At 38.8% G+C, this 26,623-nt stretch overlaps 1 protein-coding gene across 1 annotated transcript in view; it reads left to right on the top strand.

Annotated features, from left to right (window-relative positions):
- The first annotated feature begins 7,474 nt into the window (after positions 1 to 7,474).
- Positions 7,475 to 26,623, top strand: part of DNER (delta/notch like EGF repeat containing) — a 113,045-nt gene continuing 93,896 nt past the window's right edge. Inside the window, exon 1 of the mRNA XM_058843990.1 lies at positions 7,475 to 7,814. Within this exon, the coding sequence (XP_058699973.1) occupies positions 7,572 to 7,814 (243 nt within the window). The 5' untranslated portion in view covers positions 7,475 to 7,571. The remainder of the gene's footprint in view (positions 7,815 to 26,623) is intronic.

The raw sequence follows: 26,623 nt of genomic DNA, 5'->3' as shown, positions 1-26,623 counted from the left end.
ACATTCAACTGCTTCCTTCATACTAATAATTTAAAGGTTTTATCCTTCTGTGCTGAAGCAGACTATTCCTGACCAATTTGCAGTCCTGATGTAATGCATTGATGTCCAGATGTTTCATATCTGTTAAGTCCAAAATAAGGCTTTTAATCATTCTTCCAAGAGATTTACTTTTTTTGTTTTTAAATGCACCCATCCTCCCTGTCACCCTGGCTTCAAAAATAGATTCTTACATCTACACTGGATCTGAATGTGCTGATGCTTTGTGCAGGTCCTCTCTCCTATCCACATACATCATTCAGTCATTGTATTGGATCCATTATGTAACTGGCTTTTTTTTTTTAAGTTTTCAATTTTTTTTGCTAGTAAACACAGTGATGTTTATTCCCATTCAGGGGACAGATAGACTGCAGCTTTGCCTGTATTAATCGGCTCTTTCCTCCATGTATATTTCCTAGATCCCTTTCCACTACCACATTAAAGTTCTTGTCTTCCAGTGCTCTAAGAAGGATCTGTTGTTCCCTCTCCTGTTCTTCACCTCATACTTGAATGTATTCTCAGGTTGCCTCAGGCAATTAAAAAATCTTTAAAAAGCTTCTTTGTCATAATATTTTCCACAAAAATTATTATGATAAATGACAATTGCTTGTGTATGTTTGTGGCTTGTTGTGATGGTTGGTATTGTCTCCTTCATGACAGATTATTTTCCTGTAGTGCCTGACTTTGCCTCCTCTTGTGCTTTAATGGTAAGAAAAAGTGGAGAGGTCTTGTCCTTTCTATGCACAGCATCAAGTAGAGTGTGGTTACGAGAAGAGTGTCTCAGAACTGTTAGCCAGTCTGGAAATGGAAGCAAAACGTTACCAGCTGCTAGAGATTTACTTTTTAATCTTATGTGAGAAAATAAATGAAAATATTAAATTTAGGCACAATAATTTTAGCTTTTAAATAATTCTCAAATGGAATTAGGCAATTGCAGTTAGTTAGTTGTCAATATAAGCATTTATCGAAGATGATACTGGCTTTTTCTGTTATTTCTTTTAGGAGGTCTACCAATTTGATTCTTAATAATGAAAATGCATCTCTTTCACACCTGAATTAATGTGAAGATCAGAATAATATATGATACTACATAATAATGTCTTTTATACTGCATGCTATCATCATAGAGTTTTAGAAGGTGTTAAGAAACCTAGACTATATTTGCTTTGTATTCCACCATATCAGCAAATCAGCTTTCCAAAGGGTGAATCTGCACCTCTCATTCAATTTTTATAGTAAAATTAATCTCAGTTCAATGTAATCTTCTTACTTGGCCAGGGGCATTTTTGAAATTTACTGAAAAGTTCAAGTTAAGCACTCCTCCACAGAGCTTGTCTCGTTTTTAATTTGTTGGAGCTTTGTTTAAGTGCCTGTGCTCCCCCTGCAGAGGCTCAGGGATTAGGTAGTCTCGGTTTACTGACAGGCTGCACACAGCATGGGGATGTGCTGTGCTGCTGCTTTTCTTGCTGTTTTACAGAGACTGAGCTACAGCACCTCTGCATGGAGCTGAAGCTGTCAAATGGATGACACAGACTATTTCTGCAATATGGGTGGTTTTGAGTTTTGGGTTTCTGTTTATTTTTGGGTTTTTCTTTTGTTTTTAAATAAAAAGTACTTAATGTCTTGCTTTTTTGACTATGGAGAGTAGAAAAAAATTTGTGTGACAGTGGAAAGCCAGACACCATTTGAACTATCCCTTGCTTTGTGTGCAAAGTTAGCAGTTCAGTTTTCATTCATAATTTATGTGTCTTTATTTGAAAACCTTCTGTAAACTTGCAAATATCAGTAACTCAGTTCATTTGGTTTTTATATGTGTATTTTTGTTTTCAAAATTGGTGACTGCTGAGGAAAGGAGCAGTTTTAAAATGATCCTGACACTGTCTTCAGCAAAACCAACCAGCCACCCTCCCAAAAGCCAAAGGCTCATTTCTAGAGCTACCACCTAATGCAGAATTGCCTGATGGAGGTCACCTGTAACTCTTGCATACACCAGAAGTGTGTGTGCTAGATGTTGACAGAACCTGATATGTATCTTTGACATAGCACACCAAGTTTTTGTGACTTAGATTTCTCATTACTTGAGCAAAAATAGGGACTTCAATCTGTGTACCTCTGCTGTGAAGAATCTTGTGAGCATGTTCTTTGAGGTTAACAGACACACAAACACTTCAAATCAAAAAAAGCAAAAAGTAGTAGAGCTGAATGTGGAATGTAGATGCATGATTCTGCATTTGATTATTGACTTGCTAAACTGTGGAAGAGCATCAACTTTATAGCCACTTACAAACTAAGCAAGAAGATATTGAGAAAAAATGAACAATGTGCTGTTGCTCTGTTTTTTACGAGACAGTGGGATGATTAATAGATGTCACTGCTGTATCAATACAAAAATGTCCAGGGTGTAGCCACAGAGATGAAAGTGAGCTATTTATTGGTTTTAGTATTGTGGATTTCTATAATTTTGTAGTAATTTCAGAAACATAAAATATTCATATAAAATTTATTAACCAGAAGAATTAAAGGAAGATATTCTACCTAGTAGTGTGTTATGTAGTATCTGCCAGTCTGAAAGAAAACAAAAGGTTTGCATATCAAAGTCACTCTATAAGATTTTTTGATTTGAGGTTTGATAAATCCTCCACCACTTTGTCTGATGATGTCAAAGACTGAACTATTTTAATACTAAGGCACAGATTAAGAATCTTTCTATTTTGTGTTCCTGAGTCCTAAGAGACAGCCAGGGCTCAAGTTGTTCAGCCACATTTGCATAACACCAGTGCTGATCCAGTGAACACCTCCCAGACAGTTCCTATCCTCCTACGATTACCAAAAGCAATTGAGAACTTTTATACTGAATTAGTAATACATTTCACATCAGATGTTTATCTGTTTATTTGTTTCTTTATTGTAACTTATGTGCATGTGACTTTGCACACCTGGAATTTCTTTCTGAAGATAAGGAAGAGCTTGTGTAATCTTTGGCTTATTCCCTATGAAATCTTTACAGGCCCATATAAGCTAAACATCCAACCTGTTTCCTCAGAAACCAGTAATTGTTAGTGGGAAATAACTGCACTAAGAAGAAAATGTATGTGCAGTGGTTAGACAAGAAGAAATGGTGAAGATTCAACTTTACTGCCATGATATGTCCATGAGAGCTATAGCACGTTAGTCTTAATAAATAGTGACCACGAAATGTTCAGCTCATTTAAAAGCATGTTAAAAATGGCCTAATCTTAATGTAGAATCACCTACAAAGTAAAAATATTATGTTAATTATTTTATTAGCATGTTGCTCCCTAATCTGTGAGGAAAAAAAAGTAAAATTAGATCTGGTGAATGAAAACTAGAATAATTCAGATTAAAATTATGATTCCTGAGAAAAATATACCTCAGGTCTTCATCACTCTGGTCTTCAAATAAAGACTGGATGCAGTAATTTATGCATATTTCTAGTCTGAATATAAAATAAATGAGATGTTCTTTATGTGGGAGGCCTCATGAAAACTGGCCCAGAACTGTCTTACAACATTACCATGTTATTTTGAAAAGGTTTTAAGAAACAGTGGATAGAGTTTCTAACAGGCTGTCATTAACTCTGTGGACTGTGTGGAATGCCAGCACACATCCTCTGCCTCTGCAAACACCACTGGTACCTTGAATCTGTCATGTCTATTTTTCCCTAAATTTGGGTTGATGTTAAGACCACGTGGTGCACAGTAGCCCTCTTTTTAATGACAATGAAGTCATACTGGCTTCACTGTTTTCCCATAAACAAATAATATTTATTCTTAATTTTTATAGAAATTAGAACTTGGTTGTTTTTCTCGAGCAAGGCCCAGCATTGTGCAAACCAGTAGTTCAGAGCTTTAGGATGAGTTTTGTACTTACCACAGCCCCTCTGTAGCTGTTAGGCAAGAATCCAGCTTGTCAATTAAGTCTTTGAATTGTTTAGGATCTGAATCTTGAGCTGTAAAATTGGGGTAAATCACTTCCTCACCTCAGGAGAGGGGTGAGGAGGTGGTGAGTCATGATCAACACTCAATTAACTGGCACCCTGAACATCCAGCCTTTAAAGGAGTCAAGATATTTTGTGGATCCACGATTATTGAAATAGGTGCATACACCACTTAATAAGTGTAAGTGCCAGGTGCTGCACCTCAGTCAGAGCAAATCCTGGTATCAGTGCAGGCTGAGGGAAGAAGGGATTGAGAGCAGGCCTGCTGAGAAGGAATCAGGGTGTGTTGGTGTGTGATACGCTGGACATGACCCCACCATGAGCGTTCACAGCCATGAGAGAGAGCCAGAAGTGTCCTGGGCTACATCCAGAGCCCCGTGGGCAGCGGGGCAGGGAGGGGATTCTGCCCCTCTGCTCTAGTGAGACCCACCTGGAACACTGCATCCAGCTCTGAGGTCCCAGCACAGGAAGGACATGGACCTGATGGAGAAAGTCCAGAGGAGGCCACCAACTTCTGTTACAAGGAAAGGCTGAGAAAATCTGGTTTGTTCAGTAATAATTTCTGTGATTCCAGCAACAATTTTCAGGGACATGTAGCTTTAATTTTTCCTGCTATTCAGAATGGGACTGTGAGGACAATGGGCATTTTTTGGAAATTTGACTTCAGTTACATGAGTGGGGCCCTTCTGAAATTTCCCAAGTGACATTAAGATCCAGTTCTTATGTAATTTGTAGCTGAAACTCCTGAGATGCTGTAAAGCAGGGACAAGCGGAGGGAGGCATGAGGAAATTGTCAGTTCATCAATTTCAGCTTGACCCAAAACAAGCAACAAAAGAATCACAGTCCAAACACTGTTCAGAAAAGGCTCAACACAGTAACTTTCTTATCCAAATTAACTCCTATGCTAGTAAAGAAAAATGCAATCAATAGTTAGGAGTTATAAAGGAATTCATCAATATTTAGAAAAAAGATCATTGTCATAGGAGACATTTAAAGCATCTGGCTTCTTTTTAGCAAATAAGAGAGGGCTTTTTTTGTTACTAAATGTTTAATCAGAACAGATAAAATCTCTGCAAAATCTCCTTCAAGCCACTAGAGGATGAGTACTTTTCCATCAAAATAAATAGTTAAGCTGTAATGTAGCTTATCTAAGCCACACTAATAAGCTATTAGACTGGTAATACAATTCAAATCCTAGCAAGTGTAAATGAGGGAGACAACTTGAATCTTTATTGAATACTAAGATTAGTAATTTGTTTATGGAAACATGAGTATAAAAATACTTAAACTATGCACATTAGAACATTAATATGCATAAAAAGAAATAGCATTTCAAAAAATCACTAGCTAATTAGGTAAGCATAATATTTCCTGTTGTAAGGTTAAATATTTCCATATGAAAATAATGCAAACATTGCTTATAAGTTCTGTAAAAAGCTAAGAAAACTGTGATGAAGGTATGTACAATCTGGCTCAGAGTACTGTGTTATGTCCTGCTTGGTCAGCTGCATTGGTTGACCAGCCTATTTTTAAAGTTCTTTTCTGCAAATACCAGACTACACCAACAGGATTCATTGTCTAGTGTAGCTGTCAGTCCTGAAACCATATTTTCCAATGCTTATCTAAAATGTCTTACTCCTAGAAAAACTCAGATATAGACCAGAATTATTGAACCTTTTGAGGGTACATGAACAACTGGAAAATAGGGTCACTACATAACTGACTGTTCAGCCATCCTCTTTGTTAGGAAGATCAGTCAGCGGCTCAACACAATTAGCATGAGCCAGGAGCAGAGCTTGAGCAGGAAGAAAGATGTGTCACGTTCGCGAGGAGAACATTTTTTCAGATTGTCTGATTTTGTTCTATAAAATTTTTAGAGAGCTGGCCAAAGCTTGTTATTAACAAGTATCTTCGACAGCCTGTGTGGAAGGGTGAAGTCCGATGAGTCTGCAAAAGGACAAACCTTATTGAAAAGGAGGACAGAGAGAATTACAGCCCTGCTGCTTTAACAGCAAATCCCAGAGCAACCTGGGATATATACAAGTTATTTCAGAGCACTTGGAAGATAACAGGGAGACAAGTAGCAGCCTCTGTGGACTTATCAAGAACAAATCCTGTCAAATGTAAATGGAGTCGGTTCGAGCGAAGCGGTCACTGCAGCGCCCGGGCCGCAGCCGGCGCAGAGGCAGCAGAGGGAGCCGGAGCGGCACCGAACGCGCTGAGGGGGGAACGGGGCCGGGGGATGGAGGAGCACAGACAGATCCCGAGGAACGGGGCCGGGGGATGGAGGAGCACAGACAGATCCCGAGGAACGGGGCCGGGGGATGGAGGAGCACAGACAGATCCCGAGGAACGGGGCCGGGGGATGGAGGAGCACAGACAGATCCCGAGGAACGGGGCCGGGGGATGGAGGAGCACAGACAGATCCCGAGGAACGGGGCCGGGGGATGGAGGAGCACAGACAGATCCCGAGGAACGGGGCCGAGGGGATATGGGGGAGCAGAGACAGCATGCGGGGACAGAATATTGTGGTCAAGCTGCTTGAGACCCTGACGAATTTTCAGTTCAATTAGCATCACCAGTTATTTCTGCTTGTGATAGAGTTTTCAGCCAAAAGTGAAGTGTGAAAGTTTACAAATATTGTAGCCAGGAATCCTGTACCCTGAGATAGGGATGCGAGAAGTCGTTAGTTACAAGAAATTCAAATACTTCACTTTGGCAGAAGGCAATGAAAGAAGGGCAAAGAGAAGAGGTTATATTTCTGCTCTCTGATAGGTGTTTTACAGATCTTGTACCTCGGTTCTAGTAAGAGGTAGTAAAAAAATCCCCAGAAGACTGGCAAAATATAAATCGATTTTTAAAAATCAGCCGCGGATAACCTCATTTGAGAAAACACACAGGTTCTTTGCAGTATCAGAAATGATAGGATTAATGTTTATGCTCTTCATCTGACCCTGCTTTGGTCTCAATAGAACTTTAAAGTAAACATCAGCGAATTACACTTGTGAAACAGTAAATAAGGAGCAAACGGTGAGTTGATCTTACGAAGGAGTGTCCCTTCCCGGCTGTCTGCCTGAGCCAGGGCAGCGCTCGGTCCCGCCGGGCTCCTCTACACCGTCACTCGCACCGGTGTCACGCGCGGGAGGCCCGGCAGCCCCGGAACGCCCGCCGGATGTTCAGTAACGCGGTGCTCCCGTTTTATGCCAGCGGGCCTGCCCATTGGTCCCCGTGCCCCGGCAGGTCGGCACAGCCCACCCGGGGAGATGGGGTTGGTGCCCGGCGGATCGGTGCAGCCCCGGCCCCCGGCCCCGCTGGCCCGGCCTCAGCCCGGCCGCTCGCCCCCGTCCCTCAGCCCGTCCCGCCGGGCCCGCGCGCTGCGGGCGGGCGGCGCCCCCTGGCGGTCCCGCGGCGGCGCGGCAGCGGCTCCGCCCCGCCCGGCCCCGCCCGCCCGTTGCCCGGGGAACGCGGGCCGGGAGCAGCAGGGCGGCCGCTGCCTCCATCCCTCCATCCCTCCTTCCTTCCCTCCCTGCCGGCGCCAGCAGCGGAGCGGCGCCCGCACCCGCACTCCCCGCCGCCATGCCCCGAGCCGCCCCTCTCCTGCTGTTGCTGCTGCTCGCCCTGGCCCAGCGCCGAGCCTGCCTTCCCGCTCCGGCCAGCGCCGCGCCCCCCGGCCGGGACCCCTGCCTCAGCCAGCCCTGCCGCAACAACGGCACCTGCTCGCCGCTACCGCCGGCCCGCCGCCTCCAGCTGATCCTGCCCCAGCCCCCGGCCGGCTACAGCTGCACCTGCCCCCCGGGGGTCACCGGCGACTCCTGCCAGGTAAGGGACGCGCCTCAGCGCCGCCCGCCCGCCCGCCGCGCGTCCTTGTGCCTGTCGCTGCCCTTGGGTGTCCCCGCGCTCTGCGGGGACAGAGCGAATGTTTCCCCCTTTGCCCCGTCCGCGGGCGGCTCTGCCCGCTCTGCCCCTCTCCGCATCTCGCCCTTCCCGCTGCCCTGCGCCGGTCCTGCCGCGCCGGCCGGTCCCGGTCCCCGGCGGGCGGTGCCGCGTCCCCCCCGCCCCGGGCGGCCGCTCCCCCCGCCGGCTCCGTTCCCGGCCCCCGCGGGCACCCGGGGCTGCGGTGGCCCCGGCGCTCCCCGGGATTCCCGAGGTGCTGCCGGCCCTGCGGGCTGGCTCCAGAGCTGGAAGCCGCCACCCCGGGCGTCAGCCGGAGCGGCTTCGAGCTCCGGGCTCGGTCGGGGTGAGGCAGGATGGAGCTGAGCTCAGCCGGTGCCTCCTGGGTTAATGTCAGTACTTCAGCCCGCCCCGCCGCCCAGACCTCGCAGGTTATTTAACAATCATTTACTGGAAGGTGAAAAAGATGGTCATTGGAAGAGAATGCTCTATTGCATTGAATGCTAATCCTTAAATCGTGTCTCCAGTGGTCATTTTCATAGGCTAGGAGTGTTCTCTCCCACGTTTTGGGTGCCTTTTGAATTGATTTCGAATTCTGAAACACTGGAATGCTCAGGGTAGGGATAATGACCTAAAATACAAAGAAGCAGCAAGCAATATCTTTCTAATGTGCTTGGTCATATTGGGACCCAATGTAATAGCATATTTGAATTTAATTATTGTAATGTGAAATAGTAATTTTATTTATTTATTTATTTATTTATTTATTTATTTATTTATTTATTTATTTTTGTCTCTAGCAGTAAGGATCTTATTATCATGCTAAGAAATTCACAAACACTCAGTTTTGTCTATCTCCAGATAAGGAAAAGCAGGTGCAGGTACGCAGAGGTTTGTTTCCTGCATGTGTATGTGCCGGGGTACTTTCTGTGACAGTGTACAAAAGGCTCTGTGGATTGACGACCATTGCTTTGTCAGTGCTCTCTCTTGTAAATGGATTTGACATAGAGGCAAATGACTTCAAGTAATTTCAGTCAGCTTTTTAGTCTTTATTTTCTTGTTCCTTTGTCGTGTAGTATCTGAACTATACTGCTGAATAGATGAAAGGGATAATACGTCTACTGAAGACTTAATGTGTAGTCGAGTGTAAGAGTCATTGTAAAGTAGGAACGCTATGCACAGAGTTCTCTGGTTGCCTAGAAATGCTTCAGCTGGTTCAATGTAACAGTGAAAGTGGAAATATTTACACTAATGAGATTCTGTAGAATCGGAGAGATGAAAGTGGATTAAATAGATTTCTCTTTGGCTATTTTAGATCTTGTCTTAAGAGTTGACTGTTTCTATCTCTACAAAGAGAGAAAGAGAGCGCTGTGTGTTTGCTTCTGCACGTTGCTGTTAGACTTAAGTGTCTGAGATCGATGACTGAAAGATTAATGACCCTTTTGAAGATCTGGTAGAATATAACACTTGCTGCCATCACACCTCCTGTGAAGTGTTGTGCCTGGGGATCTGGGTTTAATTGTTTTTCTAATAAAAGACATAGGCAAAGTTTTCATAGCAGTTATGCATTCTATTATCTAATAACAGGAGGCTTATGGTGTTATACATTTTGTTTCTTTTCATAAAATAGTGAGTAATGACCCCTGCAAGGAATATTAATAAAGAAATGAGTGCCACTTCTAGCTATCACATGAGAATTTAAAGTGTGTATACCAGGTAGTTCTGAAAAGTTAATATGGTTTTGAAATGTAGCTTTAACTGGAGGCCAGGCAGGGTTTTTAAGGTGTTATATAAACCAAGTACACCCATCTTTGAGGTTTTGCTCATTTTATCAAAATAGGGAATAAAAAAATGTTGTACAAATGCATTATGTCTTGTGTTGCTCTGTCATTCAGATACCCCAGAGCTTAACAGATGCCTAATGACTTAAACTTCTACAAAGAAAGGTCATGTTTTCTAATTCAATGACAGTAAATAACTGTAATGATTTAAAAATAACTGCAAGGATTTTTTCACGTACCACTACAGGTTATGAAAAAACTATTGGCAAAATCAGAGTATCACTGGGATATATCTAGATATGGGTTCATTGTCTTAATGTTGCAGTTGTTATTGAACAGTTGGACTCAGAGAGAAAAATGCCTGGAGGGGAAGAAAGAACAGGAATTACTGTCTTTAAATACTCAGATCTTGGAAAGTAAGTTTGGTTTTTTGGAATTTATGGTGGGGCTGGACTTCTTTGGGAACTCCCTTTTCCCTAAAAAGATAGAATTGCTTTCGTGTCACTTCTTGTAGTGAAGGCAACATTTCAGTGTTTCTGCTCAGATGTGTCGAGATTTTAGAATGAAGACAAAATGTTCTCAATGTGCCTGTGAGTCAGCTGGGCACGGTGAAGTTGATAATGCAGAAAGATTGCTGAGAGTCAAACTTGGAGATTGCACATCAATTTTACCCCTGAAGATTTTACTGTAACTGGTTTTGATGCATCTGTGGATGCTGGTGCTGGCCTGGGAAAAGAGTAAAACTGACATCACGTACACATGAGATACTTCTAAAAGTCCAGAGCTTTCTATCACCAAGTGATGTATTTTACTGGGGCAAGCCAATTCCATGATTTCATGTTATAATTGCTTTAGTAACTCATTATTTATTTAACAACAGAAATTGCAGGTCCTTCTAGTGCATCCATCTCATGAATTATGCATGTGTATGTATCTCACATTATTCATGGTTTGAATATACTTTGCTTTTCAAACCTCAGGCTTTTTTCTTGTTATGGATTTTCTGCTCCCCCATTGTGGGACTTCGCTCTAATTAACCTCCATATCTTTTCATGGTTCTGAATTGTTTTTCCCACTTCTCTTTACAATACTTTTAGTCTGTGAAGGAGACATAGAATTACTATGTGGAAGTATCTTAAACTTTGGTCTGAGCAAAGAAATCACATGTATTCCCAAGGAAATTGTACAGAAATTATAGTGAATTCAACTGCCTTTTTTCTGTGGGAATTTGAAATTGGCCATTTCTCAGGTTTACACTGAGAGAATTTGATGAAATTAACTGAAATGAGCAGATAGTAAACTTCTATTAACTTTATAATCCCTAAATTTTGATTTGTGTTTTACTTTTAAAAGCAATATTTATTTCTAATGACTAAGAAAATGACTACTCTGTTATTTTTAATGGTGTGTAGAATCCAATAAAATAGTTTTTCTTGATCAGGAAAATTGTATGTAAAAACTAATTTGTGTTAGTGCCTCATGAAATAATTTTAGAGACATAAGGTACAAAGTAAGTAGCTAAGAAATGAAAAATCTTCATGATCAACTAGGTAACTTGCTTAAAAATACAGAATTGGAACTTAGCTAATTACATTGAATTCCATTGAATTGCATGGTGTTTATTTGATCCCATGCTAGTGCTAATTTCATTAAAAGGCTATCACATGAAGAAATATTAAATTATTAATGTATTTTAAAATACTGTCATGCATGCTTTGTTTTAGTTGCTTGTCTTGTTTGTTTATTTTAATGTAATTTTTTTCCTCTTTCTTTTGGTTGATAATTTTATCCCATTCTTTTACTTTGCTGTTTTTTGATATCTATTTAGTTATTTTATAGCTTGTCAGTAATCAGAACTAGGAAACAAGTAGTTTCAAGCATGCTGAAGCAGCGCTCTGACTTTGCAGCAGTTCTCTTCTATCCAGTCTGATCAGTGATGACTGAATGTTCCACTTCTGAGTGTGATGTGGTAGTCACTGGTGCATTTTTGAGTTAGTGTTCAAGTTATTCTTTTAGTAGCAAAGAGATCTTGTTGGTCTTGGGAATGATTTGTTGTGTTTACTCCACCCATGGTATTTCCACACCTAGAACAGAAAATATATTTTAGATATAATTGTGGACATTTTATTTAAAATGTAATTATAGAAGGGTGTAGCCTGGGTTTAAAAAAGTCAAGGAAGGAGCTGATACTATAAAAACTGGACAATATATTATATTTTAAATTTTGTTCTTATAATTATTTTTATAAAGTTATTTTTTAATTCTTCTCCTGAATTTCTGCCTGATTGTTCTTCTTCAATCCCTCCCTTTTGTTTTGTACCTTTGAATGCCAGATGAATTTATTCTTGTCTTTGATCAGAGTATTTGAATGTTTGTAGACTTTAGTACAGTGATTTCAGTGATTCTTTTTTCACCCCTTTTTGACCCCTGCTTTTGTATTTTTATCTTGTGTTGGGTTTTTCCTTCTTTTTTCTTTGAATTTTTTTTCTCAATAGATTTTTAGTAATTGTTTAATGCTGAATGCAGAAATCCACACTTAGAAAACTGCTGCAGGAAGAAGGATTGTTGTTTCTTGGCTCACTGGTTAATACTTGAGCATGAGCTGTATGAATTTCATTGGCCAGGTTATTTCAGGTTGCACTGGACAGCGCTGTGTAAAAGGACATCCTTTAATCTAACTGCTAAATCACCTTGTTTCAGTATCCTGATTAATTCGTCACATGATCCTGTTTTCTATTAAGCACTGACATCCCTTCTGAAAGGTCTCTAATCCTAAATTCATAATGAATTGTCTTATTTAAAATGCTGTTTTTCCCATTTTGTACTCATTAATGAAGGGCATATACTTAGATTATCTGCTTATTATGATTCAGATATTTTGTGACGTGACCACTCTGTTTGCTCTTTTATCTTTAATAACAGTAACATGTAGAGTTAGTAGATGCCCTCGAATTTTCTTCTTTTACATGGATGTCCTTTAGCCTGAGTTTTGAGATACCATGTTGTTTCCTGCTGACTAGCTCTGCTCACTCTTTGCAGTACTTTCAAGATGCAGAATTTAAATATTTGCACTGATGAATATACTGTGTGTGAGAAGAGGCTGTGAGAGCTTGGTTTGTCTTTCTTGGAGGCGACAAAGGGGGATCCAAGTGCCTTTCTCAGTCACCTAATGGTTGGTCATCGAGAACAGGAGCAAGATTTTTTCCAGATGTGATCAGTGAAAGGAGGAGAGTGGACACAGATATTACAGTAGGGGAAATCCCAGTTAAATCTAAGGAAAAAATTCTTTGCAATGATGGTGGCCAAACACTGGAATAGGCATTTGGAACAGTTGTAGGACCTTCATCCTTAGAAATTCTGGGCTTGAGTGGCCAAAACTGCAAGCACCTTGACCTGAGCAGGGCTTGGAGCAGAAAACTCCCTCAGGTTCCTTCCAGTCTAAATCATTCTGCATATACACACCCCTGTATTTTTTTTTCCTATTAGATTTTGCATTTGCCTATTACTCTTGTCCTGTTTCTGCCTCTCCTTTGCTCAGCATCTGAATGATTTCCCTGTTATGTATGTCTGTTTTACATCAAGTTTAGACTGTACTTGGGTGCTGACAAATTTCCTGCCATTCAAGCAGGACTCCTAAGCTGGCAATGTTAATGTTAGATATCTGAAAGATTAATTTTGGGGCACTCTAGTTTACATCTCCTTTAGTCACAGATGACTATATTCACATTTTAAAATAATTGTTGAGGGTTTTTTTTTTCAGTTTACAATTGTGTGTCACATGGAACGTATGGGTGTAATTTGTTTTCTGTGAGTCCTTATGGTCTACAAGTGCAGTGTTGTTCAGGAACCTCATGAACTCTGATCTCCAGGATTGCAGTGGAGCAGGTGAAGTTTTGCAGTGTGGCAATGTGTGTTTTCAAATAGCACAGAATAAATGTGAAAAATAATTTCTCCACCCAATTTATTTTAGCTGTTGTAACATGTGGTTTCCCTAAGCGTAGTAGGAATTTATTTCCAGTCAGAGATTTAAGCTTTTCAAATTAGCATCTTGCCTTGAAGCATATAATGTGAAAATACATAAGAGACTACTCAGCAGTTTCCTAATCAGTCAATAAAGAATTGTGCTGTGATTTTTTTCCGTGGGATATAAACAAATTTATTGTAAAGAGCTGTAGAAGAAAACTGGAATAATGTAATAACCCAAACTGTCTCAGTTATGTAAGAGGTTATTATTTAGGTATCATCTGCACACTGACCTTTGGAATCTTTGTATTGTCTTTTCCAGTATCTCATAATGCTCTCTTTAAATTTGTTAAAAATAGTTATTTCTAAGGGCTAGTCAGGTCATTACACATAGTGCAAACTCTTTGGTTCTGAAAAATTCCATCATATAAATGAAAGTTTCATGTGTTTGCTTTCAATACAGTAATTTTTTATGATTAAAGATTGCAAAAAGCTGGATCAGGTGTAAAGTAACTGAATGATAATAGAGGATACACTATGCTAAGATGCTTCAGCTTTTCATATGTTGTATTTTATTGCAGTTTGCACTCTTTCATCTAAGAAAATCAATTTGCAATCATATCTGCTTAAAATAATCATTGGTTTATTTTCCTTTGAAATGATCTAACTTGTTATTGTCATGTATATATTGTGTAGCTCTGGAACTCATCTTCAGTGTGACAGGTTCCCTATAGAAATGGAGTTGTATGCCTTGATTCAGTGCTACAGGAGGTAGGATCGCTCCCCTCCTTTCGAGGGCTCTCAGAATCTTGTACATATTGCCCTTCTGAGAAGTGTTCAAGATCAGTAATTTCAGAAGTGTCATTTTGCAGGATCTCACTTGACCACGAGGTCATGAGTCCAGAAATTTTAGATGACTAATTAAAATTAAAATTCTGTTTTAATAGGCAGATATGGGTCTGCAGAATACAGTGTCTACTTGACCACAAACATAGGTTGGTTAGTTTTTGGTTTTGCAGCTGCCTCTGGTGTTCTCACAGCTCACTCTGTTGTTAAATACCAAACCCCTATGATATTTTGTCTTACGTTTGTGTTCCAGTTAATCCCACTCTTAATTGTGTTAATTCCACTCCTAATTGTGTGGAAAATTTTTTTTTGCTAGCTTTCATTTTCTGTCTTTCAATTGAATTGTATTCCCCTGTTGTATTTTTTTCCCTTTAAAAAATGAGTTATTCTACTCTTCCCTCTGTGTGCATATAGTGAATATTTTTCTTTTTGCAATGTCCTTTCTGAATTGAATAGGCCAGTTAATGATATTCCTGTTGTTTGTTGGTTAATCTAAAAAAGGGTTTTGTGCAATGCTAAATCCCGTTTTTATGTATGCTGAAAGGTTACCTGTTGACAACTGCACTGGAGGGAAGGCTTTAATAATGTTTATTTATTTTTTAAATACTTTTTGTTGATAGCTGGGCTGAGCTCAGCAACCTGCCTGATGGTGGTACGGTGATCCCCAAATTAAAGGATCCAAATTTCCAACGCACCCACATCTGTTGAAACAACATTTTTTTGGCAAAAGTAGGGCAAATTGCATTAAAATTTCTTAGTGGCATTTAAGTCAAAATCTGAAGGTAAAGCCAGTTTATTATGTGCATTTGGCATTAAAGAGCAGTGTTTATTAACTGCCTTGAGTTGGTTTTTAAGGAAAAAAAGTAGTTTTATTCAGCTTTTTGTTTCTGTATCGTTTTTCCAATTTAAATGTTACTGGAATAAAGTAAACTCCAAAATAAATGTTCTCTGAAACGAAAATTTTCATTTGTCAATATAAATTAATGAAACATAAATTGCAATTGTATTATTAGGAAAAAGATCTTAAACTGTGATGCAGTTGTAATTTTCCAACAATTTTGTAACAAGAGAAAGGCCCATCAAAATAAGCATTGAGGAAGTAATGTTTGTTTGATCAGAAAACTCTTTATTTTCCATTGGCTGAGTGTAATCTCTTACAAAGAAGCACTCAGGCACTCAAAAGCTGATTTGTGTGCTGCATATGGAGCCTGTTTTGAGTTCAGCAGTACATACCACTGCCCTATATTATTTGTCAAGTTGACCTTGGTTTGTTTTACAATAAAGTGTTTGTTCACAGGCTGTTACAATTATGTTGTATTTTTATTATTGTATTCTGATGTAAACCCTGAAAAAGTAGCTGTAAATTCTATGGAAAGGTCTGGAATTGATACATAGTGACTAGGAATAGGAATATCAGGATTTGGTGCTTGCAATCCTCACTGCCTTGCTGAGTCACACTAGGCAAAAACTCATACAACTTTCTTACTTACATTTCTTCTCTATAAATTCAGTTAATCCTGGGTGTTCAAAAGGTTAATTTGTGAATATGTATAAAGACTCCAAGAATTCTAAGTGAGAAGCACTTTATAAGGAAGCATAATATTGAAATACCAGATTCTGAATTACACATCAGTGATCCTATCAGGATATATTTAAATTCTAATGAAAAAAGCCTTCCTATTAAAGAAATAAATCAACCGTTTGGACTGTTTTTATATCTGGTAAATATTCAGTCTAGCAGTTTACAGATTAATTGAGTTTCATAATGTTTTTTTTCCCACTGGAAACAGGGCAATATATCAATGACCAGTATTTCAAAGACTTCTGTAGCAAAGGTGTTTGTGAACAAGGTGCTCTTGAGTAAGGTAAGAACAGAATTCAAATTGACAGTGAAAGTAGGGTTGTTTTACTGAGATAAGGTCACTGAATGTTAATGATTTTGAGAACTTTGCAACTAATACATGAGGTACCACAACAGCAACTGTATTGTCAGTTTGAGAAGACTTTAGGGTAGCTGTAGGAACAATAGCTGTAAAGAAAGTAACAAGATATGGTTCCTTTTCTTTCCAACAAGCCTCCCTTTCAGCCTAGGTAGCCCTTATCTGGTCCTTTGTGCTGTATCTAATAAAACTGAAGCTTGTTGACGACAAGTGTACAGGAGGAGGATCACTTCAGTCAACCATGCCTATTCTGAATAAGTAAATAAACTCTGAGTCTTTGGGAGGAATATCCATAAGTTTTGGTGATATAATCACTGAGCCTGAGTGTTCAACATGCAATTTAAAGGTGTGCAGATAATGTCACAAGAGAGCAGAAGCTGTTCTAGAATGTTGTTCCCTTCTATGAGCAAACAGTACTTGGTTCCCTGAAATCACATCGAGGTAACTTTATTTACAAGATAGGGAAGGCAGAAACAGATAGCACCCCGAGAAAGATTAGTAGATATGGAAAGATTTGAATAATGTGGGATGGACTACTTGTTCACTTTTACACAAACAGGAAGAGTCTGAAGGTAATCTTGTGACAAGGACAGTCCTTTAAAAAACCAACATCAGTGAGACAGTTAAATTCTTCTGGGCATCAGCTATTAATCAAATCATGTGGCTAAGGGAAACAAATGTACAATTTTTTGTAATTTTCCAGACTTGGTACATTGCTGTGATCTCCCTTTGAAATATATATTAGTTGTGTTTGTCCATAAGGACAGTAACTGTCACCAAGAACCACATGACAATTCTTAGGTTTCTTATTCAGCCTTAATGATTTGTGCATTCAATTCAGCAAATCTGTAAAAATTCATGCAAATTATATTTTTATCTTTGCCTTTAAGGTGAAGTACAGTTTCTTCTGCTGAGGAAATTAAGCAAATTGTTAAATACCTTTATCAAAATCAATTTAGTGAACAAAGTTCTGTAATGGCTAACCAAAATGAAATTTTTAGGTTTCATACGCACCTATGTGTCTATTAATAACTTGTGATTGACTATATACTTGTACTTCTATTGTAATCTAATTTTCAGGCAAATTTAACTGTTTTCAGACAAACTGAAGATAGAAGGAAGAAGGCTGTGCTAAAGTCTAATAATAGTTTATGAGCTAAATGCCTTTTGTGTTGAGATTTCTAATTCTGTTGTCTGGTCACAAGAGAGTTTCCTGGCATTTATTGTGACTATGGAACACCAAGGTTGTGTTCTTGTATGTGGGGGTCTGAGAAACTTTCTCATTTGAGAATGTCTTTGAATTTCAGGGAGTTGGGTTACATGAGGTTTACTGACATAGGCAGGGTCTGTAAGATCAGATACTTGATTAATTCTTTTTAAGGCTACAGTGTACTGTGTGATGATGGCATATGTGACAACTGAAGAAAATGGTGCTGAGTCCCCTGGGAAATTAACATGTTTAATTGAAGGAAGGACAAATTGACTTAATTTACATAACTGTAATAGACTCGAATGTTAAAATTTGTCTAACTATTGCCTTTTAAAAGTAATGGAAAGGTACTGAGTTGATGTTAATGAAATTCTTGATAATCTTTCTGGTTTGTGGGCACCTGGCTTGTACAGAGGATTCTAAAAATGTGGAACATCTTTAGAAGGCTGCTTGGGACTTGACTGTGATATCACTTAAAGCTGATGTAAACTCATAGGCATTCCTTTATCTATGAAAACATTAAATGTAAGTTTAGAAATTGTTACTTCAGTAACCATTTGAACTTTGGTTTCTTGGAATGTACGAAAGAAATTCTTTAAGGTGAAAGAATGCAGGAACAAGGTCAGCTATGCCACTTGATTCCAAAACACCTTTCTCCCCAGTTAAATACCTTCCCCTGCAATCATCAAATTTCATCATTTTCTTTTCTGCAGGTGAGTGAGAAAGGATGGATCAATAGTTACAGTGATTCTGCCTTTTCACAAAGGCCTGCTTAAGAACAGCAGGATAGGTCTATCAGTTACAGTTTGCTCTCTGATTATCAAGTCCTGCTGGTAGCAGTGTGTAGCAAACCAGGGCATGGCACAAACTTTGCTGGTTTTGATTTAGGAATATGGACGTTTTTTTTCCTTTTGTGATTTAACCATATTTTATGTTTACATGAGTTGTAATGTAAATTATTATACTAATCAGTTGAAGGATACTCTGGAATGACAGCTGTGCAAACAAACCTTAGTATGTGACATACTAGCACCTTAGCTATTTTTGCATGACATATGTGCTTTTCACTTTGTGATGAGTACTGCAGCATCTTCCAACTTCAGGTTTCTAGTTCTGAGGACATTTTTCTTTTCCAAGATACATTTGCATCCAGCTCTATTCTGTATTCTCAGATTTTCTAAGCTCCTTGCCTATGGTGTGGAAGTTCACCCCACTTGGAGGTGGGGCCTTTTCTGCCAGCAGCTGTGGAGCTCTGAGATCTGCTGGCTGGCAGAGGCTCTTCCAGGCTTCTTGGCAGTGAGCAGGGTAGTTCTGTGAAGCTGAAGTTCTGTGAAGTCTTGAGAACTTCAAATTATCCTGGCAGTCTTATGGCTTTAAAATTCTCTTTTCTCCTCTGACTTTGAGAGTGGGGCTGCAGCTGAGGGCTTCAAGGGGCAGTGTTCCCTGACCTTGGAGCAGAGCATTAGTGCTGCAGTAGAGAGGCAAAAGTGTCTGTCAGAAACACATCTGTGATTTGGCCTCCTCTGATCAGAGGTGCCTGCACCAAACTGCTTTTAATCAATGAATTGTCGTTTTCTCATAACCCCTCTGTTCAGCTAGAAGTTTCTATCTCTTGTGGTGCCTGGAGAGAAAAGTTCCTGAGTATTTAGTGGTGTATTGATTTAGATGTTAACCTTGCCATTACCTAATCTAATTTTGGAGATAACTGTAAAAGTGTTGAGTACCAGTTGTTGATCTGTACAGTTTATTTTTCAGTCTTTTTACAATAACAAAGATAAGATTTTCTGTTTTTCAAGGGAGCTGTAAAGGTGTTCGGTTGATTGCTGATCAGGCTGAGCTGATGAAACTTGTATCCCTCATTTTAGAAGAATTTGCTTTCTTTCTAAAGACAATCATGTCAAACCCAGAGGGAACCAAAGTGTATGTAGGGATGTTTCAGTGTAGAAACTAATTTGCAATCATTCTACTGCAATTATGGATAAGTAGAATAATAAGTAATTCACAGTCCCTTTGAACCTCATGAAGTAAGTGGGACGAAGATGAGTAGGAATACAATGTTTTGTGTTTGCATTTCTTTAGTTAAGACATAAAATGCAGTCAGCATTGGGGAAAAAAGGACAAAAGTTAAACTTTATGAATGACTTTCAAGCTTGTGTAACAGATAATCTGAAATATTTAGCATACATATTCATCATAGAATGAGGAAATCAATACATTCAGACTTAACCACAAAGCACTTGTGTCTGTACTGTGGAGTTTGACAGTTATAGAAGCTTTGCTTTCATCTACAAAATATGCTCTGAGCAAGGGAAGTTTGCATTGCTGCATTGGCTGGTTTGGAAAGGGAGAACTGGGCTGGGGCCCTGGTCTGACATCCACATCCACAGCAGTGCTGCTCCTGAACCACAAAACTGCCCTTGCCTTTGACTTTCACAAGGTTTGGAATACTTTTGAGGATACTAGAGAGATGAGCAAATACATACTTCAAACAGCCATTAGAAGGCAATCTATTTGAAATATTTTCTATGCATGTTTTTCTGAGTTTCCTCTACCTTTATCAGAATAACATCTGTTCGATTCCCAGTTTGTTTGATGCTCAGGCATCTGTTCACTGCAGTTGCAGGAATGTAATTTCTGTAGCTTCTGGTGTTGTCTTTTAACTGTGAGTTGCATAAATAAAGTTAGCTGCCAAAAATAGTTTTTATTTTCTTCTTAGACAAAGAGGATTTAGATGCTGAAAAAGTCTGATAGCTTCTTTTCTTGCTTGACTTGCATTTCAATGGCACCGTGCGATTTTCCTTTCAGTACTGACAGTTCTTTAGGTACAACTAAAAGGGTCGTTGGTTTGAATTTTCTGTGTCTCAGCTAGGTGAATTCACAAAATATATCAGAGAATTTGACTGTTGGCCTTTCCTTTGGCACCAGCCTGTATTCCAGGTCAGAATAAATGCATTAATGATGCAGCAGTGTTCCAGGTGTCGTTAGCACTCTCACAGGCATGAAAAGATCATGAATTTCTCTGCTCCTATTATAATGTTACATACCATTGTTCATGTGGATACAGGAACCCACATTATTTTTAGCCACCTGTATGGATTTTTGAATTTTGCTTCTTAGGCCAGCATTGTTCTTTAACACAGAAGTAGACATAGTCAGACATCTGCCATAGGATTTCACATTAATAGAAATATTAAGAACTAATTTTTGGCATTAAGGTGTGAATTGGGATATATAAGAAGCAGATAATTTAGAGAAAAAATAGTCAGTTTTCACTGCTGATGAGTTTCCGAATACAATAATTATATTAATTCTCCTTTCCCTTTTTTTTTGTAGCAAATCTGATTTGCATTTCCAGAGTGAATGCTGGAGAACTAACTAGAGTGATTCAATTAGTTTTCATTTAGTCCTATTAGACAAATTACGGACTTATAGGTAAAATATTTTTGCTTGGGAGCAGTAACCTCAGCAGTGACTTACCATCTAGAAATACTGCCTACCTTTTAGTTCTGAAAAATTTAGTAAAACTTGCTCGATTCTTGAAAAATTTAATAGATTTCCCTGTCTTTTACTATCTTCTTAACCCTGTCTTTCAGTTATTACTGTTAAGTAATACTGTTATTTCAGAATGCATTTAGGTCTTTAGGTTTTTTAGCTCTTTCAGCTTCGGCCAATAACTACTGTGGAGGTCATGTGCCTTTTTGCTGAGGTCATATTGCATAGTCATCTTGGAAGTGTAAGTGGATTGCATCTCTTCGTATTCCAGATGGAGTGAGACGATTCGTATAGAAAAGAAGTTTTCATAAAATTCCTTTTTGTGAAATACATTGGAAGTCAGTCTTTTTAATTCTTCACTGCCAATAATTTTTAGTTTTATCTATAAGGTCGAATTTCTGAGGGACTAAGTCATTCAATGAGTTTTTGCAATTGTAATTACAATCTCATAATTGTTTTACTGTTTCTGTTTCCTGTAGCAACCATAGTAGATGGCTTCTATCACTGAGCTAGCTGAGAATGGGAATTGTACTTGAAAATCCTATGAAGCACAGAGGCATCATTCAGATCTAATTTGTTTTCAATATTTGACTGTAAAATTAAAAATGCTTTGTGGAAAATCAGATGACAAAAGAACTCTTACTAGTGTGGGAATTCATCTTCTTTTTTTGTTTCAACTAATTAGACCAGATAGCAACTTTCTTATTTGTCTACACTTGTGATAACTCAGTGTAGATTGATAGTGTATGAAAAATCTGAGATTCCATTTTTGTATGGGTTTTGGAATATGTTTAGAATAATCTATTGTTGAAGCCGTGTAACAATAACTTCTTTCTAGCAACATTTAAAATAATTATCTACAATGATGCATTTGAGCTTAACAGTTGAATTGGACTCCCATCATTTATATATGCAGATGCACCCAATGGTGTGGCCAGTGTGGTTTAATTTTTTCACAGTGGATTGTGGTGCTGCTGACATCCTTCAAGAAACTAATTTCTCCAGGTAATCTGAAATGGCTTGAATAGAGCAGTGCAGCTCAGAGGCCTTGCTCTGAATCCTTGAGTCATTTGCTGTGCTGTATAAATGTGGTAAGCACAGCTTTGTTCTAGGTGCCCTTGGGCTTTATGCTTTAATTTTTTTTTTATTTTTAATATTTTCGTTGTATCACTATAGGGTGAGTTCTGTGTTGGATTCTATGTGAAGATAAAAGATTTGATATTATTCAAGATGAGATGAGTAAAGAAAGAAAGAAATAAGCATCTGTTTCTCAGCCATATTTAAATTCCTAATTAAAGACTGTTTCTGCTGCACTCAGCTGATTGTGGGTTAGATCAATAGACTGCAATAGCGATCAATATCTGAAAGACCACATTACTGGTCAATTCAGATAAAATAGTTCTGGCTACAAATAATTAATAGATGCAAAAAAAAAATCCTGTCCTCACCCTGGCTGTTCTTCCTTGTCTCCTGCCTGACCTGTTACCACTGTTTTTGATCTAAAGGTTTGGAAACTTGGTATTGCAAGGCTTGATTTGTAATCTGCCCCTAGAAATTTTCTCCCAATTTTCTTCAACATCAAAAGTTACTGTATCTCTATAATGTTGGAATAAGATATGCTCACATTTCACTTTGGAAATCTCTTATCTTATAAGAAAAATATATACCTTCAGACCACAAAATGGATTTGTATTTTTCATTCCAAATATTGCTAACTTTCTTGTACAATATAACAATACGATGACCTTTTAGAGCTTATAGAAGTCTTCTTCAGAGCTGATGGGTACTGTAGATTTTTACCTGCTGATACTAATTTGCTTTCCTTATTGTTCCTATCAGATTTATCATAGAAGTGTTTTAGTAAATCATCCAGCAATCTGGTGGATTTTGACGCTATGTTTAGTTGTGCCAAGATCTTAATTTCGTCTCCCTTTATATTTAGGCCTTCATTTTGTCCTCCTTTTATTTTTACTTTTACCAGTTTACCTCGTCACAGGATGTTGTTCTGATGACTTGTTTAGGTTGTCGTAATTTCTGTAGAGTGGTTCTGAATCCCTGAAAGTGTTCCTTTGTGTGGACTATAGGCTTATGGAAATCTCAGTAATGGTTAAAACTCACCTCATTATGATGAAATATTTTCACTCTGCACACCAAATGCAAATTGTCTTTTTCACGTTATTGCAGGTGTTTGTGCACCTGTGAAAATGCAAAGGTCTGCTTTCTTCTACCAATTTCCTCCTTTCCTTGTGCTCTTTGGGAAGTCTCATACAGAAGGGCTGAAATTTGAGTGAAACAGCTTTGGACAAAATCTTTCTCCTGCTAGTAGTCACTTTTCATTATCTGTTATTGGGGAAACAGCATACTCCACATGGAAGAAAGCTCCAGGGTACTGATGAGGATCATGTGGAGTCACCTACATTTGTCTGCGTAGAGCTGAGCTTTATTTAGAATGGTTAATGCTGATCAGGAGCTAACAAAGCTCCTGACTCCCTGCCAGCTCCATGCACAATTACCCTGGTCCCTGGAGTGTGGTGCTGAGGCACTGCAGCTGACTGGTAATGCAGCATCATGCCAGAATTAACCCTGCTGAGCCAGCTCCAATGTTTTCCCCATCTGTAGTCTGCTTATTTTCCACCCTAAAAAATCTGCTATCAACTGAAAGCTGAATGTAGTCATCAAATTGTCCACATGAAATTCTCTTATTTTACATGAATAAAATGAGGCAGTTCTGATTTTGTGATTTTTAGGAAGTTTCACAGAATGCTCTTTACTAATTACAGTAACCTACAGACGCAGAAATCTTTTGGCGTGCATTTTTCCCTGAGTGCCAGGTCAGCTCTCTGTAAAGGCTGATGCACATCCAGCTTTCTCCCAGCTGTTTGCCTACAAATTGCAAGTCAATATTTGATCATCAGCCAATTGCCTTTTCTGGACTTGGTTGAAGTAAAGAATTTTTTCTTTTACAAATAATATATGTATAAATAATTATTTATTTACAAATAATAAATGGAATTTCTTGGAAGTAAGAAATTCCATTTATTGTTTGTAATAATAATGGCTGTTTCTCCTTGCCACTCTGGCTGCCATGCCAACACAGACTTCTGTAACTTGGTCTGATGCAGAGAATGAGCCTTCTCTAGGAGAATCTCCTTACAGATGAGTGTGCATCGTCTGAAATTAGCCAGGCTTGGTGCATCATAGCTCCAATAGTTTCATGGTTGGTACATCAGAGACCCAGTGTCTGTGGAAAAGGTTGCTCATATCTCCATTCCTCTGAAATTCAATTTCATGTGTCTGGGTTGCTGAAGAAAAAAGTCAGATAGTTCATTTGAAAAAATGAGCTATCATATAGATTCACAAAGTTTATCCTAGCATCTGGTTTTTAATGGACAATGAGAAACACTTCATAACTTTTAAACAAAATATGCAAAATTTAGGAACCAGAATAAGTCTATATAAGATTTAGACAAAGAAATATGTATAACGGGTTGGCATTTGTAAAAAAAGGTTTTGAACTTGATGTAATAGCTGTTGTAATAAAAATATTCCAATAGTTATCAGAATTTCATCTGGATGTCATCTCTTCTTTAAAAATATGAAACATATGAAAACTAGAAGTTAAAAATCCAATTCAGCACATTTTTAAAATCAGGGTTTTGAAAACTGTAGAGTTTTGCAATTGATGTGTTTTGATTTATATACCAGTCACTGTCAGGTCCTTTAACAGGACCTTTTGCTTCCCCTTTTGTATCAGCTCAGGCCAGCTGGTAAGACCAGTAAAAGTGTTTAATGATACCAGTTTTGAGGCTGGTGCCCTGAGAGTCTTGTAGGTGTTCATCTAGCAAAACTACCCTCACATTTCAGTAACTTTAAATGTCTATGAGTTATGCTAAAGTATGTCCTATTTCAAGGTCTTTGTCTCCTTAGAATTAATATTAAAAGATCCTGTTTCATTCTGAATATAGGTAACTAATTAGTTACAAGTACTTCTGTTTATCTGGCTTCTATATTTTATATGATATATAATTTATATAATAATATTGTTGTTGCAATGCAGAAAAAAAGCATGGAATAAACATTGTTCTGTTTATCTTGAACCATAATTCAACTCTATTTCTTAGAAATTCAGAACTATCTTATTTCTGTAAAAAGCATATTGTTTTATCTATGTCTGCATTTGGCATGCATGTGTAATTCTGAAAATAAAAGTATTTTTTTGATTGTTGGAAATAGATCCATATGATGATAAAAAGTGACAAAAACCAATTTGATTTCTCGAAAGAAATGCTTATTCACTAGACACATAAATGGACATTGTATATTCTTATCTAAGTTTATTTGGGGAAATTATTGGTGCTGTCTTAACTGAATGGTTGAATGCTTAGTTGATTTTTTTAAAGAATGAAATAAACTTTCTCAATTGTAATCCATCATTTGGATGAATTGCTTATAAATGCTCTGGTCCTATAGACATCCACAAAGTAACCGTTCTTGCTGTTTTAAAATGTGCTTGAAAAAGCATTAATGTCATATTGATAGTCCGGAATTTTAAAAGTGATACCTGTTAAACCCTAGGATCATAGGCATGTTTTACATGCTTTCTTTTTTCAGAAGACACACTGAATGGTTTCAGGCTGCATGAATCCAGTTGAGAATCATTGCTTTATTTCACTAGATTTTCCTGGGTTCTAAGAGGATGGAAACTAAGCAGCACCTCTGGCTCTTAATTGCTTGAATCATTCGTGCATTAAACAATGCACATTCAAAGCAATTAAATGCTATCAGTGTGAAGTCTGTTTATACAGTTTTGTTGTAAGACCTGGAGAAGAACTTAAAATAGCAATATCTAATAATAGAGAATGTATAATAGAAAGACTGAATAGTGTGGAACAATTCCTTCTGCAGTGGGTTTTGCAGAAGGCACACAGACTGTCTCCTAGTGCCTAAGATACTAATGTTGCTAAACACCAGAACTGAAGGGCTGCCCTCGCTTTCTGTAAGCACACCTTTATTCAGAGTTTAGCCAGGCTGTGGTCCTTGGTGCTCCACAGTAGGGCAGGAGCACCCCTCCTGATGAGGTCTCTGAGGTCCAGCTGTTCCCAGCTGTGGCCCTTTGGCTGCCCCAACAGGGATGTGATTCCCAGGGCCGAGGGCAGGTGCCCAGGAGAGTTCCCAGCTGAGCTGCCCATCCCTGGGTGCCTCCATCCCAGACAGGCCCAGGCGCTGCTTGGTGACATCAGGGCTGTCCTGGCCTTGGCTGCTGATGCTGGGCCGCTGTCCCAGGGGAGCTGCAGGATAAAAACACCGAGCTCAGGGCCACAATTCAGTCATTAACAAAAGCCTTCAGTCGGGGAAGTACTTCCATCTGTAGCACAAATTCTCACGCAATGCCATCTGCATCCTTTCTTTCTTACTCCTGCAGAATCCTCATGTCACTGAATTTTATAGCTGTTTGAGATGTGCACAGTCAGTAAAGCGAATTTATTGTCACTTCTTATGTTAAAA

Source organism: Poecile atricapillus, chromosome 8 (assembly GCF_030490865.1).
Source record: "Poecile atricapillus isolate bPoeAtr1 chromosome 8, bPoeAtr1.hap1, whole genome shotgun sequence".
Lineage (NCBI taxonomy): Eukaryota > Metazoa > Chordata > Aves > Passeriformes > Paridae > Poecile > Poecile atricapillus.
The sequence above is the reverse complement of the archived record's forward strand: the minus strand, read 5'-3'. Positions and strand labels throughout refer to the sequence as shown.